General features: G+C 38.9%; 1 protein-coding gene across 1 annotated transcript in view; it reads right to left on the minus strand.

Moving 5' to 3' along the window:
• LOC104490591 (neural-cadherin-like) overlaps positions 1–19,944 on the minus strand; it is a gene marked incomplete at both ends in the record, with an annotated part of 42,368 nt that overhangs the window by 22,121 nt on the left and 303 nt on the right. Inside the window, 15 exons of the mRNA XM_010132895.1 lie at positions 131–414; positions 1,183–1,326; positions 1,902–2,088; positions 3,003–3,130; positions 3,234–3,483; positions 4,099–4,266; positions 5,297–5,469; positions 6,430–6,600; positions 7,317–7,485; positions 8,457–8,629; positions 9,483–9,625; positions 13,188–13,437; positions 14,032–14,143; positions 16,244–16,448; positions 18,871–19,096. Coding sequence (XP_010131197.1) covers positions 131–414; positions 1,183–1,326; positions 1,902–2,088; positions 3,003–3,130; positions 3,234–3,483; positions 4,099–4,266; positions 5,297–5,469; positions 6,430–6,600; positions 7,317–7,485; positions 8,457–8,629; positions 9,483–9,625; positions 13,188–13,437; positions 14,032–14,143; positions 16,244–16,448; positions 18,871–19,096 — 2,783 coding nt within the window. The remainder of the gene's footprint in view (positions 1–130; positions 415–1,182; positions 1,327–1,901; positions 2,089–3,002; positions 3,131–3,233; positions 3,484–4,098; positions 4,267–5,296; positions 5,470–6,429; positions 6,601–7,316; positions 7,486–8,456; positions 8,630–9,482; positions 9,626–13,187; positions 13,438–14,031; positions 14,144–16,243; positions 16,449–18,870; positions 19,097–19,944) is intronic.

The raw sequence follows: 19,944 nt of genomic DNA on the forward strand, positions 1-19,944 counted from the left end.
AAAAAAAAAAAAAATCAGTAAAACTAAATTTCTTTAGTGTATTTGTGCTGGATTATTATTAACATACTCGTACCAGAGTAATCTGTGCTCTTCCACTGAAATATTACAATCTCTGAAATTGCTACACTACCTGAAGTACGAAGACTGGTAACCCATTCAGTTCCTCAATTATACTTCCATAGTATTCACTGATAGAGAAAACTGGAGTCTCATCGTTTTTATTCATGACATTGATGATGACAACTGCATAATCTTCCCATTTCCCATCAGAGGCCAACAAGTGAATCTCATACATTTTTGTTCCTTCATAATCCAGCGGTTGGGCAATAAAAATGGCTCCTGTTTCTGGTTCTACATCAAGTATGCCTCCTGTGTTTCCAGCTGTGATCTGATACCGTAATTTAGCATTTGCTCCTGTCAATTACCAACAACATCAGAAAACATACATGTCCTGAGGTAGATTAAAACATAGGATGTTAAAATGAAGTACAAATCACACAACAACTGATTTTGGTATTATAGTTTTGCGGTCTGACATGCTCTGGGACTTGTGCAGCACAAGAAGTGTATTTCACCATACAGCAAAGTGGAATTAGCAGTGGAATTGGCATCATGGCCAAAAGATGGAAGTCCGTACTGTTCCCTCTCTGATTTATGAGCACTGGCTATATTCTTATTTTTACATGACTTATGGTTGAATCCCTGAATGATTTGCAGATAAAGCCACAGAGCTAAGACTCATCACATGCATTTAAGAAGTTGAGTTTCAAATATAAGAATGTATACTAAAAAAAAAAAAGACTACCAACGATACTGTCCACAGAGCAAGCAAATGAATCTCACTGAAATCACGTTTGATTCATTCTAGTTAACCAGGACATTTTTATTGGGCCCATTTGTAAGAAAATGGTATGATCTATAACAAATTTGGATTTGCTGGCACAGAAACTATTCCCCATCATCCTACATTAATGCACTGCCTCCCAAAATAGTTACTTGACTTATGCCTCACAGCTCCATTGTGAACTAATGTTCGTGCCCAATCAGTTCACACTTGAAGAAGTTTTAAAATCTAGAGACAAAAAGACATTTCCCTTTCTACCACCACTAGATATGTCTTAGTCTGCTGAAATTAACTCATTAATATTTTAGACACAGCTATGGAGAATTCCAATACTTTACCTTCATCTTCATCATTAGCACTGACTGTAATGATAGTAGATCCCACATCCTGGTCTTCATCCACATTTACTTCATAGACACTCTGAGTAAAGACAGGCTTGTTATCATTCACGTCGCTGATAAAAATGCGCACGTAGGCCGTGTCTAGAGAAACAAGAAACAAGAGATTAAAATACTCAGCTGTGCCACTTCTGTCAGCTACAATTCCTTAAACTGTCTAGCTACCTATTAAATGAAGATGAATATGCAGACAATACAGAAACAAACCCTTAGGGTGTGGACAATATATATACACCAACGTTACCCAAAAGCACTCGGATATCAAATGTATGTCACATCCAATTTGTTTAAACAGATAATATGTGAATAACATGCTTAATATGGCAATTGTACAGTTTTTTGTCATAATTTTTTGTCCTGATGCCACAAAAGCCAAATTTTAAGTCTTTATTTAAAGACAGTCATCAGTGGAGAATGGAATTTTCTATCTTGGACTTTACTGCTTCATACTTCATAATTACTCTTGACTGAATACAGGACCGTATGCAGTGCTCTGAGAAACACCTCCACTACACAAAGATCTGCATAATGGGTGCGTCTTTGCTAGCAAGGAAATACTCTCTAACTATGAAGACCTAGTTTTCTTTTAATTTCAGATCTTCTGTTTTCAGACACCAACCCAGGTAAAATCATGCTTGCAACAGACATCTGTCTCTTACCAGAGTTTGGCTTCCCATGTTTTCCAGGCCGAGCTGATTCAGAGCCATCTACTGACTTGACTTCTAGGAGATAGGACCCCTTCTTCTCTCTATCAAACACTGAGGCCGTGAATATTGAGCCTGTCTGTGAGTCCAAGTGAAAATATGCATAGTCTCTCACGCTGTCATGTAACAGGGAGTAAGTTATCTAAAGTATATTGAGCCTGTCTGCGAGTCCAAGTGAAAATATGCATAGTCTCTGACACTGTCATGTAACAGGGAGTAAGTTATCTAAAGGATTAAAAAGAAGTTGTTAATCTATACTTTCCTTTTGTTGGATAGTTCATAAGAGAGGAAGAAGTGTCTTGTGCTCGTGAATTTGATCAGGGAAAACTGACTGGATAAAACTGCCAGCTTCGGCAATCTAGTTTAAAGTCAATTAATTCCCTGCATGTTGATTGACGATCTGTAAAGGAAACAAATGTGTCTTGTCTAATCAGTTCCCAAGTTCACTAGTCTGCATTTGCACAGTGCTTGTGCAACAGCACTCAAACTCAGCTAAAGATCCCAGATACTAACAGAACAGCTACAGGTGAGCTGAGTTCGAACTTGCTCAGTATCACAGACCGTGTTCTAGTCTATTAGACATATTCTTCCATGCACGTGACTTCAGCTCATGCTCTTGTTCTAAGGATATATCTACTTCGACTTTTTAAAATCAGTAACAAATATATCCACTTTGGGTGTTAAGTTGACATATTTTGTAAGGATTCAGTTTTCAGTACCCCCAGCCACTTACAACTCATGGAAGCTCTTAACACATTTTTTCTTGCATTAATTTATCCAATCACATTTTAGATCTATGTAGACCTTTACGAAAAAGAGCATTCTATAACAAGTTTCTTACCTGAACTACAGGTTGTATCTTTGTTTCCAGTCTCACACCTACTAGTTTTAGTCGCATTTTTCACGTGGCAAGAGAGATGAACTTTATTTCATCTCATGTTTCCCTATTAGTAGTCCCTTTTCTAGGCTGAAGGCTTCCAGTCTACTTAGCCATTGCTCATACAGAAGTTATTCCATAGCTTTCATCATGGAAGATGTAGGTCCCCACTTGCTTACCTCACCATTCGGACCAAGGTCAAGGTCTATGGCAGACACCTGAACAACAAATGTCCCAACACCAGCTTCCTCTGTTACTGAGGCTTCATAAATAGATGAAGTGAAGAATGGGACATTGTCATTGACATCTGAAACATCAAAAAGAACACACAAAGAGAAATCTATGTAACTCTAAAGAAACCCAAAAAAGTACTAGGATTATACCACAAGATCACTGAACAGCTTACATACCTGTTACATTAATATAGACTGTAGTGAATGCTGCCAGAGGAACTGCAGCAACATTCTGTGCTCGAACCCTCAGCAGAAAGCTCTTTGTTGTTTCATAATCTAGCAGCTCAGCTACCAGGATTGAAGCAGAACCATCATGTCTGTTTGGAGTCAGGTAAAAACGAACTGGCATGTTGGTCTCTGGAACAAGTCCCTCTTCTAGGTTATAAGTCACACGGGGATCACCAAGGGGAGAAGTTGCTTTGATTGTCTGCACAGTTCAAAAAGTTTGTATAATCAACACTTCTGCAAGTACAGCAACATTTCTAAAAGCTTTTGTGTATTGACTCTCCCAGATCTTCAGCTCCTAACTGAAAACACAAGGACAAGTATTTCCTGATATCAAATCTTAATCCTGCCTCATAAATCTACAGGCCACAAACCGTTGCGGCCGAAGGTCATCAGTCATTAGATGCTTGGTTACTTACATTTTTATCCTAAAAAACCATATTTTGGAGTTACTTCATACAGCTGTGATTACTCATTCCAAGCAATAGAACTGAACAACTACCAGTACTTTAAGCCAAACAATCACCTCGGATAACACAGGAGCATTCAAAAAATTGGAACATCTTTGTCCAACAGCATTGTCCAAATGGGAAGGAAATTAAATAACAGTTGCACAGATAAACTAGAACAAAAATGCTGTTTACTGTTAGCATTTCTGAAAGAAAACTTATAGCTGATCACTGGTCCCTACAATAAACAAAACTGTTCAAAGTTTTGTTTAAGCCAAGTTAAAAAAAGTCATATTTAAGCAAATAAGCAACATTCAATTACTCTATAGCATGAGAGCTACAGACAGATAAAAAAGTCCCAGCCTTACCAGAACTGTGGCATCTCGTGTAGCATTCTCTGGAACAACAACTTCATAGCTCTCCCTTTCCCACTGTGGAGGCTCGTTTTTTGCACTGGTAATAGTTACTGCAAGTTCAACTTTACTGCTTCTATTACCTCCGTCTGTAGCAATTATCTCTTGAATTATAGATGACCTCTGAGCAGTAAAAAAAGTTTTCATTACAGAGGGGTTTGATCAGGGCTCTGATGAGCTTTTTTCCCAAAATAAGTGAATATATAAAATTAAAAGCACATTTAAAAAAACCTGCACAGAGAAAAACATCCACAACTGCAGAACACCGAGCTCAGAATATGAGTAGGTGCAAGGTTGCTGAAAATTCTGCTATTTGCTTTACTTAATATTGTTGGAAAATGTTTGTAACTGTCTCAATAAACCTTAGCAAATTATAGACAAAGTTAAAAACAAAATTAAAAAACCCACCTTTGAGGAGCACCTGAGTTCTTAAGCTTACCTATCAACAGTTCTTGTTATTAGGTCTGCAGGTTCATAAATTCCATAAGGACAGTACAGTAAAATGATACACCTTCACCAAAGTTTCATGTGTTACTTAGAAGTTAAATTTCATATCTTTGGGTATTTAAAGATTGACATCTACAACAATGTTTTCTGTTTCAGCACAAATTACTTTATAACTCTGAAATCAAACTGCCTATGTAGGTATTTAGAAATGGCTGAAACTCGTAAATTCTAGGTTACTACACAATTTTGTTGGTTATGCCTTCACCTCACCAAGCAATAGCTATGCTTAATGCACCATGACCAACAGGTATCAAGCTGGGAATCTCTATCAAAAGCAGAATTTCAAACTCTTTCACGTTCAGATTTGTGTCTTAACTCTTTGCTTGTTTTTGTACTGAAGTCCTCCACCTGGGTTCTTGCTCCTCCACTTACCGCCTGAGTCCTCCAGGCCTTGGCATTAGTATGCCTAGGCTAACGAAACGGGAAGAACAAGTTCTCAGAGGCACTCCTGTCAGCTGGAAGCAGGGCTTGCTTAGATGCAATTCACAGTCAATGAACTCATCAGCTAAAAGCCTTACACTCATGTTTAATTTAAACATGACATGTTGACCCTTTAATGTGAAGGGGTAACACACAAACCCGTCACCTCAGCCCCACCTATGACATCCTGAGATACCCAGTTTAAAAAGGAAAGCAAGCGCCCTACCTCAGATATGGGTTGGTTCACAAACACCCAGCCTGTAGCAGGATTAATTTGTAAATAATTTGGTTCTTCATTTGCTATCGAGTATGTAATGGCAGCATTTGAACTGTAGTCATCATCATGGGCTGCAATGCGAAGAAAACTGGTCCCAGCTCTCGTGTCCTCTCTTAGGAAATCTAATGTAAGGAAAGGATATTTCAAACTGATCATGAATTCACTAAAGTACGTCTTTAAAGTGCATCAATTAAAGAACACCTTACTAAGAAATAAAGAAATACCAAAGCAATAACATATGAAAGCTATAACTTAACCTTCCATGGAACAATGGCCATAAAAACCAAACCATGTGTTTTAAAGAACTACTATCACTCCACAGCTACAGATCACACCTCAACTTCGTATCATCACATTCATAACCTGCAATTCTTATTTCTCAGAAGATACTAGGGGTTTTTTTGTATTTTTACTAAGAGATTAATTGCACTGTATGAAACATACATAAATGGAATTTTAATTTATTGCAAAAAGCCAGGGAAAAAAAGGACCACATGGTGAGAAACTACTTCCTAGGATTTGCACAGTATAACTGAGAATTATGTCTTCATTTTTTTATTAATATTATACATGCCTCTGGGTGTTCATCCACAAACAGGAAGGTTCTTCTCTGAAGAACCAAGAAGGAAAGGTAAAACAACATTGAAGAATTATGAAATCCAAACAGGAAAGGCATGTAATCAAAAGTTATGACAAAAATCTATTAATCAGAAAAAAAGGAGACAGTTAATGCTCAGTGCTGCACTCACATTCTTTTAACAACTTTCTCATCTCTGTGTAGTACCACAGACATTTGGTACGCTCAGGGAAGGGAAGATACTGACATGGTTACTGTGTTTTATATTGAATTTTCCCATGATGACACCCAGGAAGGCATATGAGTCAAGACTATACTTATTACATTGTCCACTACACAGAGCAGAAATTCTGCAGTTCATTAGGGTAACACATCTCTGGCTGCTATCACCTAGCCAGTCACATCATCTACTGTCAGGAAAGACAAAACCCCAAAAGAGACATCTGAGACATCAGGAAAGCTCACACTCAGGGCACTGAAACTCTACGCAACAACTCTCAATTACATTCATAGCGGGTGTTTTCGAATCTGGGATCATTGTCATTTTGGTCCAGGATGATAATATTTATCTGACATATTCCAATGAGTGGTTCCGCTGCCTGATCTGTTGCTGTCACAGTAATAGGATATTCCCGCTGCTTTTCTCGATCAAATACCTGAGCAGTTGTCAGAACTCCTGAAAACAAATACCAGAGAGTTAAAAGACTATGCATTTGATGATACTCTATACTGAGATGTTTGTCTGTCAATACACTGAGATACAATGCAACAGGTTAAATAATGTGAACTTCAGATTCAAGGATCTCAAGATTTAACAATTCAACAGCTTAAATGGAACTGCTCAGGCAGACACAAACTTCAGATACACCTAAGTCTACAAAAAATTGGACTTAAAATTTAGAAAATGGAGGTAAGTACCAAACTAACTGTAAGAGAATGAGTTTGTAAGAAAACATTTCTTTTGAAGAGCAGTAAGTACAGGATAAAGGCATGTTTTATGTCTTTTATCCACCAAAAGTTCAGCCTGAATTTGGTTTTGGCCTTCTAAGACTTAAGACTCTTTGCTATTTGTACAACTAATGTCATTTAGATAAATCATTTACATGCCATTAGCAATGTTGCTATACAATGTGCACTTAAAATATGGTGGGATATTGTAAATCAAGTTACGGAAGCGCACAAGTTATTTCACATCGCAGAACTCCAGACTTTCAGGTTTGGTCTAATACTGGACATGTAACAAACTAAAAGGAGTTAATACAGTTTGTATTTTGTCTGCTATCAAAAAACTAAATGGAAAAGCATTAAGTCTGATTTTATTTAAGCTTTTTTTCCATCGGTATAACACAGGTGGTTTCTAGATGGCAGTATCAGTTCCGATATTCCCTTTACCTGTGTCAGGATGAATACTGAACGCTGGTAGGACACCACCTCTGTGCATCAAACCGTATTTCACTATACCATTGGCTCCTTCATCAGCATCAGTGGCTTCAACCTGCAGTACAACTGTCCCTGAAGGCTGGTTTTCCAATACAAAAGCATGTTCCTGATAATACTGACACTAAGAGAGGGGAGGAAAAAATAAATTATCAAGGACTTATCATGCCATTTGATTTAAAGATATATTAGAGGGTTAAAAAAAAAAGGGGGGGGGAACCAAATATTTAGCCACGCTTCCCTTCATATGCACTGACAGTAATGTTTCATCTGTACTGTGATTAATTTACAGACATCACTTGCTATTTTGCAGTTATACAAACAACACACAAGATAAGGTCATTGAGCATCTTCAACTAATGAAAGTATTTGGAGAGAAAGTTACAGGTGCACATACTTCCAAATACAAGTATTTTTTATATTAGTGAAAGGCTTTTTAAGAAGAGGGCATATACTTATCCAAACTACAGAATTGCTTTGGTCAAAAGGAGATTTCTCCAGAAAGTAACTTTGTCAAAGACAGATTACAGAAAATTTCCAAGACCGATACGGTCACTGACTTCCCAAAACAGGCAATATTGCCTATCAACATTCTAGCCATTAGCATCAAACTAGAAGCTTTTAGAAAACAGACCTTTAATACGAATTAACATTCTGAAACCAAATTCAAGCATTCATTTTTTACAGTGCTTTACAAATTAAACCAAACCACTTCCGTTCTTCTCTTTCATCAGTTATAGGCATACAATCATCAAAAAAGGCCTGTGTAATTCAGAGAGTTATTCTGGAACATGTTCCTCTTCACATGTCACACTGAACCTCCAGAAGTTATTCACTCAACCTCATCTTCTAAAATGCCTGAGATGAGATGTGGTTCAAGGAAGAGACAGTGCTCACAGGAGCTCTGCCACAAGAGAACAAACCCTGTAAACCTCAGGAGAGGGATGGAAAAGATGGAGAAGACAGTGGCATCTGGACTCAGCGAGACAAAAGCAGACCACTTCTTAAACAGCTCATCTGCTGCATCACTTGCAGTGACAACTCTTAAACATTTACCCCACATCTACACACACGATAGAGCCTTCATATATTTACCTTCTGAAAGACAGGTTTGTTATCGTTGACATCATCAATTTTCACAACAACGCGGGCAGTACTTGTCAGAGAACGGGGCCCTCCAGAGGCGTTATCATCAGTAGCTGTGACACTAAGTACATATTCTGTCCCCCGCAGCTTAGGAAACGGACTTGCACGAAGTCTAACTAGCCCTGTAAAAAACAACAATAAGTTGTAAGGTTTTTTCATTTCTTATATTAACCAATTACTGTTGTTATTCTCACTAGTAAGCACGGCAACAAACCATTCTGGTTTACCCATTCATGAATAAACCACTAAGCTGTTACATTTTAATTTAATTATGGTATTTTTACTGCAGTCTGACATTAAAACAAAATTAAGAAAGCACAACAGCTTTGTTTGTCTGCAGGTATGCCCACAGAGTGCTGTGCCTGGCCCTGTCCACTGCTGGCCCCGGCCTTCCTTGCTGCCTTGGCTTCCCGCTTGACCCGAGACCTGCCTCATCCCTGCCCGCTTGGCTGGTGCCCCCTGGACTGCTGGATGAACCACGTTTAGATCTCGGGACCTGCTCTGCTCCTGCTCAGTGACAGTGAGATTCCTGCCTGCTTTGCTGCCACCTTTGACTCCCATTTCACTCTGCCCTGCAGAGTAGCCCTTTCTTGCAGTAACTTTGAAACTAGTTTCCTTAATTAAATGTTATTCAAATCCTCGATTAATGTTTTGGAATGTCACGCTGTTATCAATAACAACATTCTCTACTAAGTTACCTGTTATCTATAAGAACACTCTCTAATATGTTAATGACTGAGAGCAAACAATAAACAAGATAGGTCAATCACACAACTCATTTTTTCAACATTATAATAGAGTCTAGTACAATTGCATCCTTTTCCTGCACTTTTTAAAATTAGGTTAGTACTAGCTGCAAAAATAGCATGTGCTATCCCATTTTTATAATTGCTGCCTATTGAAGACCAAATTCAAGCTGCATTATATCAGGATCAACATTAAGACTGCAGCAGCAGAGAGCTAATACATTATTACCTTTCTTAGGGTCAATAACAAAATTTCCTTCTTGATTGCCAGAGAGAATATCATACGTCACACCATCGCCATCAGGGTCAACAGCATTAACTGTAGCAATCAGGGTGTTTGGACCTGCATCTTCAGAAACAAAACTCCTGTAGCTGATTAAAGAAATTATGACAATTATTTCATTAATTTAGACAGGAAATAACAGACACAGACCTATGCTTTACAACAACCCCTGCCTACTTACAAAGGCTACTGCAGAGATTTGTAATTTATTTATCATACACTTCTGTTGTTGACCAGTGCAATTACAGTATTGAGGATCTATCCAACCATCCACATCTTTCTGTTGTTACCTCCCATAGATTTCCACTGTGAACGTCCAGCGGTATTGAAGCTTTGAAGCTCAGCTGTGCAGCAAGACTTGCGCTAAATGCAGAATTCACTTTTTTAATTTAAAACTTGAGTTGCATGATTCACGGAATCAAAGCGAACATTTGCTAAGTTAAATCATTGCTCACTACAGCACACCTGACACAAGCTCTCAGAATGTTTTCAGCATAGTTCTTGCACCAGCACAACTAGGATGAGCATCGGGTCTGGAGGATATGCGCATAATGTTAGTTCTACAAAAATCTCTTCTCAAATCCAGACACATCACTGACATTGTAAGCCCTTAAGAGGCATTATCAGCCTAAACTTAACACTACCCAGAATAGAAAAACCCCCTGCTTTAGCCAAGTCCTAAATATTTATTGTTTTATCTGACTGGACTGAGTGTAGGCCTAAGCATCTAGACTAAGCATCCTACAGACTGTCCACAGGAGATAACCCAAAGCTCAGCCGCAAGAACGAACTACATCTGGCTGAGCTCAGCAATATAGATACCACTGAGTTCATTGTGCTTGTGGGCTCACTCTCCCTATGCTGAGAATATGAAAAAATTCAAAGGAAGAGAAAATGGATGCACAGAAAACCTCTCCTTAACTTCTGTTGTCTAGATATGTGTGTTTTCATCGAACCTCCACAGAAGCAGCTTTTCTTCTTCCCCCAGTGCAATATGCAATGAAGTAAAGAGAAGTAAATTATTCTAGTTTAGCTCAGTCACAACCCACAGGACACTGTTAACGCTGCATCTGGAAAGCAAATGAACAGTAATTCTGACATTTTTTAACATGAAATACAGGGACAGAAGAGCTCAAGTCCTCAGAAGAGGCCTCTTAAAGAGGAGAAAGTAAAAACAGACAAAATTTACCAGCGTGGTAGCCTTAAGCATTTTGTAACTGAGATGAAGAATAACTGTGATGGAACAAAGTTCGTGGCAAGCAATGGCAAGTTTATACTGGACTGTAAATCTATTTCAAGAGAGGCCTAGATTCATCATGATTTGGCTAAGCCTGCCACAAAGCAGAACATTAATTGCAAACTAGTCTCTCAACAGGACCTAATTTACAGGTGTTTATGATGAATCTATTTCACAGAAAACTTTAACTAAATTCTGCTTGAAACTAACCTCTGGGTTCAAGAGTTTTTTCATAATGGGAAAGGTAAAGCAAAATCAAAAGCTTGTTAGCTGGATTGAACAAGAACTTGAGATATTTGAATTCCAGGAGCTGAATTCAATTCCAGTGCCAATCTACACATTTACACCATAGCAGTTCTCCTGTTACTGCACAGGGAACAGAGAAGCTTCTTGTGAATGTTTGGTAATTTAAAATAATGTTCCTTTTAATCATATTCTTCAGTAAACTTGAAGAGCTGGCAGGGTGGGGTTTTTTTTAAATTACGTTTTCTGCTTCAGTTTGTTAGAGATGTTTGCAGCTTCTTTAATACCACCACTCATTTCTGTTCAAAAAAGTAAGGAACAAGCCTAGTGGGTGGAAAGCTGTCCGGTGGAAAAGGCCCTGGGGGTGCTGGTCAACAGCTGGCTGAGGATGAGCCAGCAGTGTGCCCAGGTGGCCAAGGCAGCCAACAGCATCCTGGCTTGGGTCAGAAACAGTGTGGCCAGCAGGTCTAGGGAGGTGATAGTTCCCCTGTACTTGGCACACACTTCCAAGTGTGAGGCCACACTTCAAACACTATGTCCAGTTTTGGGCCCCTCACTACAAGAACACTGAGGTGCTGGAGCATATCCAGAGAAGGGCAACAAAGCTGATGAAGGGTCTAGAACACAAGTCCTATGAAGAGTGGCTGAGGGAACTGAGGTTGTTTAGCCTGGAGAAAAGGAGGCTGAGGGGAGACCTTATCACACTCTGCAACTACCTGAGAGGAGGTTGTAATGAGGTGGGGGTCAGTCTTTTCTTTCAAGTAACAAGTGACAGAACAAGAAGAAGTGGCCTCAAGTTGCACCAGGGGAGGTTTAGGTTGGACATGAGGAACAATTTCTTTACAGAAAGGGTTGTGAAGCATTGGAACAGGCTGCTCAGGAAAGTGGTGGAGTCACCATCCCTGGAGGGATTTGAAAGACATAGAGATGTGGTGCTGAGGGTCATGGTTTAGAAGCGACCTGGCAGTGCTGAATTAACAGATAGACTTGATGATCTTAAAGGTCTCTTCTAACCAAAACAATTCTATGATTCTGTGACTAACAAGATACAGACAAATATTCAATTACCCTGAATATTAAGAAAAATAAATAAATGAAAAAAGGCTTCATCTGAAGAGTGAGAAACATCATCTGGTTTAGTATTTGAAAATACATAGAGTCCAATAAGAATTTATAAAAGATCAACTTTTCCAAACCATATCTCCCAAGCAATACTAAGGAAAGAAAGGAAAGCACAAGATTCTGAAGGCAGAGGTTACCTTTACGTAATTTAAGGACTGTCAGAAAGCTTTGATGTTTTGTTCAGCTACACCTCAAGCTTAGCATCACCAAAATCTCTGCCTGGATTTTGTTCTGAGCAACTTGTACTTTTAAGAGATGATGGTTTGTGCAGAATCTGACTGGGAATCCCGTTACTAAGCCACTAAGGTGAATGCAATTTTATAGTACTTTTGACATTGCTCCAGATGCTTTTGAGCCCCAGCTGTAGAAGAAAAATGCTTACTGATGCTTTAAAGAAAAAAAAAAAAAAAGAGTACAGTTTGTAGGGCATGGGCCTATGTGAAATTAAGTGAAGTCCACTTACTGACATTCATCTTGTGGTTTCTATAATTTAGTGGTCATTTAGGATTCTGTTATCTAAATATTTTTCTCTAACATTTATAAACTGGAGATGCAGACAGTTTAAAGCTTAAATTGTCTAATTAAAATGCAAAATTCTACCATGTATCCTGGATTGGACAAGGGCTGAGGACAGCATTGAGTTGCCTGCTTTTTCTGCTTGATTCCCTTTGGTGTTGGAGGGGTCTTCTTGAAATGCATAATCTTAAATTATTGCACCACCTCCTTCAGTACATATTAGAAAAAAAACTAAGTGCAACATCTGTCAAAAGAGACTGTCTATACACTACCTCTGTCCAGCTAGATACACAAGTCCTACACTGGAAGTATGCCTAAACCTTACAATTAAGAAACAAACTTAAAGCTTTTTTTTTTTAAACTGGTAGAGAAGAGTCTCAGAGCCAAAAGATCATCCTGCATTTGTCAGTTCAACTGTCAGATTTGATTGAACCAAAGCCAGTTACTATCCTGAAATGATCAGCCTTTTGACCAAAATATAAAAAGCAACAGTAAAAGACAAAGATAACAGAGTTTTAAGAATATGTATTTACACTGTCTGGGAAAATGCAGGTGCCTCATCATTCACATTGGAAACGTGGATCCTAACAGTTGCTGTCCCAGTCTTCGACTCTTCTCCTTTATCTACAGCCATAACTATGAACTCATACAGATGGTTAGGTCGCTCATAGTCCAAGCGTGCTGCTGGAAAAATAGTACCATGAGAAGTAATGCTGAAGTCTTGACTCAAACTGTAATACAGTAATTCGGCGTTCTCTTTTGAATCACAGTCGGTGGCTGTCACTATTAAAAGAGAAGAGAAAGACATTGTGTAGATTAAAGTTTGTGAATGTTAAGTACTTTAACAAGAGAATTACTGCAGAATGTAAAACTGTAATAGCACTTGCCTTGGCATATGGTGCTTGAAATAATTTATACAACTGTGCTATTCCCTGTGCTTTTTATCGAACTAACCCTTACTTAAAAATAAGTTGTTCTAAAAGAAATTTTTTTTTAAAGTTAAGTCCCTGGTTGCATTCAGCCACTAGATCTTGCCTTTGCTGGATTTAAAGGGCCCTGTACTACCAGGAGCATACTCCCACACAGAAACATACATTCTCATGTCCACTCGATCTACACTGCTGCCTTCAGATCGTTCAGACAGATCACACCCTATGTGACGAGAGGTGAAGTATTTGCATATATTACCCAACTGATGCAAGTGGTGTGTTTGTCAGATCCTACCCATAACCTACAAAAACTCACGCCAAACGTGCATTTACTAGAATAGTAACTGACAGACTACACTTAGCACAAGATAAATCACTAAGTAAAACAGTACGAGGTTACAATAAAATGCTCATACAGCATGTAACAGATCGTTTCAGAAGTACTAACCTTGTAGAAGTGCAGTTGTCATAGTAACTGTTTCAGGAACACCAACTTTGCTGTAAATCGACTGATGAAATTCAGGGGCACAATCATTCACATCTGTGATTACAACCAAAACCTTAAAGGAGAAAAGAGTTACATTAAACAGCCAAGTGAATCAAGGCAAATACTTCATTGCTCTAGAAATAATGTATGGAAGAATTTCTCAAAAACATCCTTGAGATCTTCAGAAGCTACAGCACACAGGACAAGCTGTTTTTCTTAGATTACTCTTCTCCTGCTGAGAACCACTGACGTACTAAATTCCTAAATACTGTGAATTCCCAAGTCCCAGTCCCTCGCAGCAGTGTTTTCCACTCATCCTTCATCTCTGCTGATTATTCCTTAATATTAAAGGAAAGTGGACCATCTGCTTTCCAGGCATCCTCTTTCCATTACCTTATTTTCCAACACTTCTGTGATTTGTAACACTAAATTCTGCTGTGACACAAATTACATTTTAACAGCATAAATCTCCAAGAACAATTTCTGAATTCAATTACAGCAGCGTAAATCAGATGTAAATGGAACTGATTATGTTGTCCTGAAAAGTGGGACCTTCACCCGGTATGCAAGCCAAGCACACACAAGCTATTTCTCTATGACAGGTTTGCACAAAGCTGGGAGCCAGGTGGTGTTCCACAAACAGCTCAGCTCACAGTCGGACAACCCGCAGTTTTATACAGTTCAGGTTTACCTTCATGTTTTAAAACTTATCCTTAAAATTATTGCTGGTTAGTTAATTGTTAAATCTACTTTCTTACTGGCTAAAAGTTTCTTCACTTCTAGTTAAAGGTACAGTGCTCCTTTATTCTCCTGCTCATGCTCTGAGGTGTGGGGGCTTAATCGTTTTTTTCCACAACTGAGTTGGTGGTCGCCTTTTCCTTTGCCCCAGTTACTGCGGGTTGCTGCTGACTTCATGCCTTTTTCATTTTTTCAGCCTCAGGACATTGCTGGGCCAAGACATTCCCTCTGTTACCTTCTCAAATTCCATCTTGAACAAAGTGCACAGGGTTATACGCACAGCTGAACTTACACATATGATCAAGTTAACATCTAGCTCTTCGTAATTCCCATTAACTTTAACAATTATGGTAAAACAAGCAAGAGATACAACTCTGCTTCCAACATCTTTAAAAATGTGTTCTTGTTTCTAGGTCAGGTGTGAGTCCACGGTTGCACTGTTTACAATCCAAACAATAGCAGTGTGTTAAATCAGCCTTTACAGCAGTTCATACTGTTACACTTCAGACTGCCTGAGCTTGGCTGAGCTACGCTGCCTTACAGTGCAACAGGTAGATGTACAGTCCATCCACACTTACATGGGTTCATGCAAACTGGGAGTTGCTTGCTCTTAACAGTATATTGAGGTGGTATCAGTGCAAAGCAGGTACAAGTTAAAACTGCATTTAGATTAAAAGTATTTGTAAAATCACCTCATAATCCTCTTTCAAGTCATGTTCTACCACTCCTCATCTTCCAGTACATAAAAGGGTCAATAGAAATTATGAGCCTCTGATGAGCTACAGCCACCGTTTGTTACACTGACACACTGTTTTCGCTGTCTGTCTGTGTCCTCGTACTTGTTCCTAGTAACTCTGCCTCCTGTTCCCTCTAGTGTACATTGTATTTCCTGCAGCAGGAACCCTGTTACATCGCACGCATGTCCTAGCTTAGTGAATCCCTAAATTCAAACAACTGTAATAACTATACTGAGAAATATTTCTGCTGTCAAACGGCTTTAAAAAACACCATGAACCATCATCTTTTAATATTTGTGAGTTTTTAATACCTTTTCTCTACAAGTTCACTTCATGTTCTTGATACAAATAAAATCATTTTCTGTTTTGCTTTTGAACTGGAATAATCACAAATAGACATCACTCACTATGAAGGTCTGGCCTGGCTGTGTATGTTTCTGTCTCTTCCCAGGTAAGACCTTTGATGGGGTGGCATACTGATCCTTCAGAAACAGCCTTTTCAGCATCTGCAAGAGTGAACTCTAGGAGTACCTAAACCAGTCCTCAATATCTAAACCATAGACAGAAAGACTTCTAAAACGGACAACAGAATAGACAGCGTGATCAGGGGAAATGGGAGCCCCTAGTGGATCTGTACAGAAATCTGGAAAGGCTGTAGGAAAACGGAAATACACAGACTGCCAGGAGTGAACACCTACCTCAGCTGCACTACTGAGCTGCTCCTCATTTTCCTCTGCTCTGACCAAAAGAAGATACTGGTGCTGGTCACTCTCATAATCCACACTCCGGGTTAAACTGATATCTCCGGTTGTCCAATCAATACTGAACAGCCCACTAGGATTAGATAGTAAACTGTAGCTCAGGGATTTCTTTTGATATGATACAGCAGTGACTGTAAGAAAGCTGCATTTACAAAAGAAAAAAAAAAAAGGACTTAAGCACAAAACACAAGGTACTGAAAAATACGACAAAAATTACACGTATCAGAAATGATGGTGTAATCCTGTAGGTCCAATCACAGCAATACTCACTGAAGTCAGTGACAGCTGTACCTAAATACCAAATTCAAACATTTTGTTATACAGTATTCTATCTTCTTGAGGCTAAACAGATAAAGACAGGATTCTTGGAATCAGAACACAGTAAGGATTAAACATAGGTACAGACACAACATTTTTGATGCCTTCTATGGCAGTGACAGTTTTCAGGCAGGAAACTAAAAGACAAAGCAAGATACAAATAACATCATAACAACAGCCTGGTAAGTTTGCTGCTGCAGTCACACTACCCTGATTAATAACACTATCGACAGGTAACTGCAGAAGGCTAAAACCCAGTCACTAACATGCACATTACAGGTTATACAAGACACAGGTTTTTAGCTCTTGCCTGGCACTATCTTTTTTCCACTGAAATCCAGTGCGTTTGAAGAATTCAAGTGTTTTCACTTACAGTATGAACTAAATGAAGAAATTAGAAAATAAGTATTTTCAAAGGGTTTAAGCAGAATACTAACTCCTCAAGGGGCCTTGTCATGCAGGTTTCTTAGGAAAAAGAATTCTCTCTCCCAAGAGAACCCACCAACATGTACGATCAGTGACAACTACAATCACAAAGACAAAATTCAGTTTGTCCAAAGACCTTTTTCCTCACTGTATGTCCATGCTACTGTCTTCTCACTTCCCTCAGGTGCCCTACTGAAACAATGGAAAAGGTTGCTGTAGGTCATCACCTCACTTCCGTTTTTTCTGATTTTTCCTACGATGTGGTCTCACAGTCAGTTTCAGCCAGCCCGTGACTGTGCTCCTGCCAACAAGAATTATTTTGCCCTTCTTCTAACTCCCTACCTTGACTGCACGTTCACAACACCTCTCCTCTCCTGTCAGCACTAAAAATCACAAGGCCATGCTGTGGGCACGTTTAACAACCCAACTGAAAACTTTCTTTTCTTTTTTTTGGCTTCGTCTTTCATCAGATCGGCCTGCCCGTGCAGCCAGCTTATCAGCACTAGTGGCAGACCAAAGGAAGAGAAAGATTTGGTAACGCTCCTCTGCTCAGCAGCAGTCTTACATCAGCCTGAAATTGTGAAATCCTACAGCCAGAACAGCAGCTCTGTTTTCCTGCATACTTGTGTAACTGGTACAATTTAAATATCAGAACGTTAGGATTCTACACAGATTTTCATTACTATTTCTGGTCAAAAACAAAAGGAAACCACTTTTGGTGGGTGCACTGTGTATATTTACAGCTCTTCTGACGTAGTAACCACTACATTAAATACTTCATTTCTATTGGATATTACCAAGTCATTTGACAAACTGACTAATCTACTCTGATCTTAGGTGTGTAAACATATCTTTAAATAGTGATAAAAAACAGTGATAAAAATAGTTATAACAATTTCATTCTTTTTAATCCTAAACATTACTGATCCCAAGATGGCAGGTACTTGTTAGTATTGTAACATTTCACAAGTCTTGCATTTCTTTTACACCTGGGCTATTTAAGTTTATTGCAGTTCTAAAGGAAAACCTTGTTATCCACTAGCAACAGTTGCTAATATTTTTTATCTTAATTCACACTGGTTATGTAGACACTGTAAAACTAGATGTTGTAGATTGAACAATAAAATACACCACCACAGATAATATAATATGAGTAACAGTTGAATGGCCACATAAGGAAGACATTTACTGGACTAATTTATTCTCGACTCAACTGGAAGACAAAACATTTGCCATAAAAACAAAACAGTTTGGGAAAGATGGAACTGAACTGTCCAGGTGAACCTGTGCTGCTAACATTTTCTGAGATATTTAGATCCGCCGGGTTAGACAAAAGATGGAAAAACAAAATGACAGGTTTTGCGCCGTCTTCATTTTCGCTCAGTTTGTCACTGTGATGAAGACAGCAAAGACAGTTGCTTGTTTATTTCTGATTTCCACTTGATGGAGAAGGAAATTCTCCAAATTTGACTCATGAAGTTACTGTATTTTTTTTGTACCAGGATATCTTTTTTCCTGATGTAATAGTTCTAATTTGTATTCTGCATTTTGTTTGAAAAGACAGAATCAGCATCTATTAATACTTTCCGTATCATTTAAAAAAGTAAAAAAAAGTAATTATTCAATACTGCTTTTCTGTATAAAAAGGTGACTAAAAATTCATCAATCAAACTGTAGCTCAATCACTTCTATTAAGAAATCTAAACTGCTACTCACAGTATCTATTTATGATTCATAAACAATACTCGGGGTTTGGGAATATCACACAGAAGTTAATCTCGGAACACAACCTCACTGCATTATTTTTAACTGTTACTTACGATTCTCCTTGTGGCATGCTTTCGGGAACATAAACCAGGTATGATACGTTGGTGAACTGTGGTGGTCGAAATCCAGCAATTACAGAAATAGAGGCTGGAGACCCTCTGTTTCCAAGTCTATCTGCTGCTAGCACAGTCAGTAAATACTCCCTGTCCTTCACCAATGGCAAACCTGTCGTTTTAACCCAGCCAGTGTCCTTCTCAACTTCAAATCTGTTCTCACCACCTAAACAGAACAGATTGGCAAACTGTTGTCATCAAGAACATTTTCACTTGATTAAAATTATGAGGAGAATAACCTATCAATTCCCAAGTTGGTTTTGGCATAGAATCCAGACACACACAAAACGTTTGTTTACGACTCAGAAAGCAGAAATCAGTAATTACATTCATGATTACATTTCTAAGTTGCACTTTACTTCTCTGGACAATTATTGCTCTTCCTTATCCTACAATAATTTGTTGGGTTTTGACCCTAAATATACCTTACCGGAAAATACCCTGCTGAAGTCCTGTCCAAGAGGGACAAATTCACCTTTGGAGTGGTATTGCCACTCCCCTTCTGCTTGGACAGTTTTGAACTATTACTGAAAGAAATACGAAGACAACAATTCATGAGCCTGTACGGGCTTTGCAAAGCTAGATCCTTAAAAACCCAGATCCTACAGAATTTCTCAGAAAGTAACCAGAAGCACAACTCACAAAAGGAAGAAAGGACATTAACCCTCTACTCCCAACAAACTGTGTTCCACATACTTCCCTATCTCATGAACAGGCAGTTCAGCAGAGAGGTGCTGACTACTGCTGCCACTGCCACCCCCTTGCCAAAGCCCTGAGGAGTACTGACTGCCCCCAGGCTCCATCATCTGCCGGGTGACAATCTGGGCAGGAACCCAGCTTTGCAGGGAGAACACTTCAAATTTGGCAAATCTGTCCGTACCCTCAATAAAAGGTGACTTTTCTTATACGCAGAGCTGAAGGCTTATGAACATTTTGAGGAAGGCAAGATCTTTCACTAAGGAAACTGAGGATAAAAGACAGAAAGTCACAATAGTGAATAATACACAGGGAAAG

The sequence above is a fragment of the Buceros rhinoceros genome, unplaced genomic scaffold (assembly GCF_000710305.1).
Source record: "Buceros rhinoceros silvestris isolate BGI_N320 unplaced genomic scaffold, ASM71030v1 scaffold14183, whole genome shotgun sequence".
NCBI lineage: Eukaryota > Metazoa > Chordata > Aves > Bucerotiformes > Bucerotidae > Buceros > Buceros rhinoceros.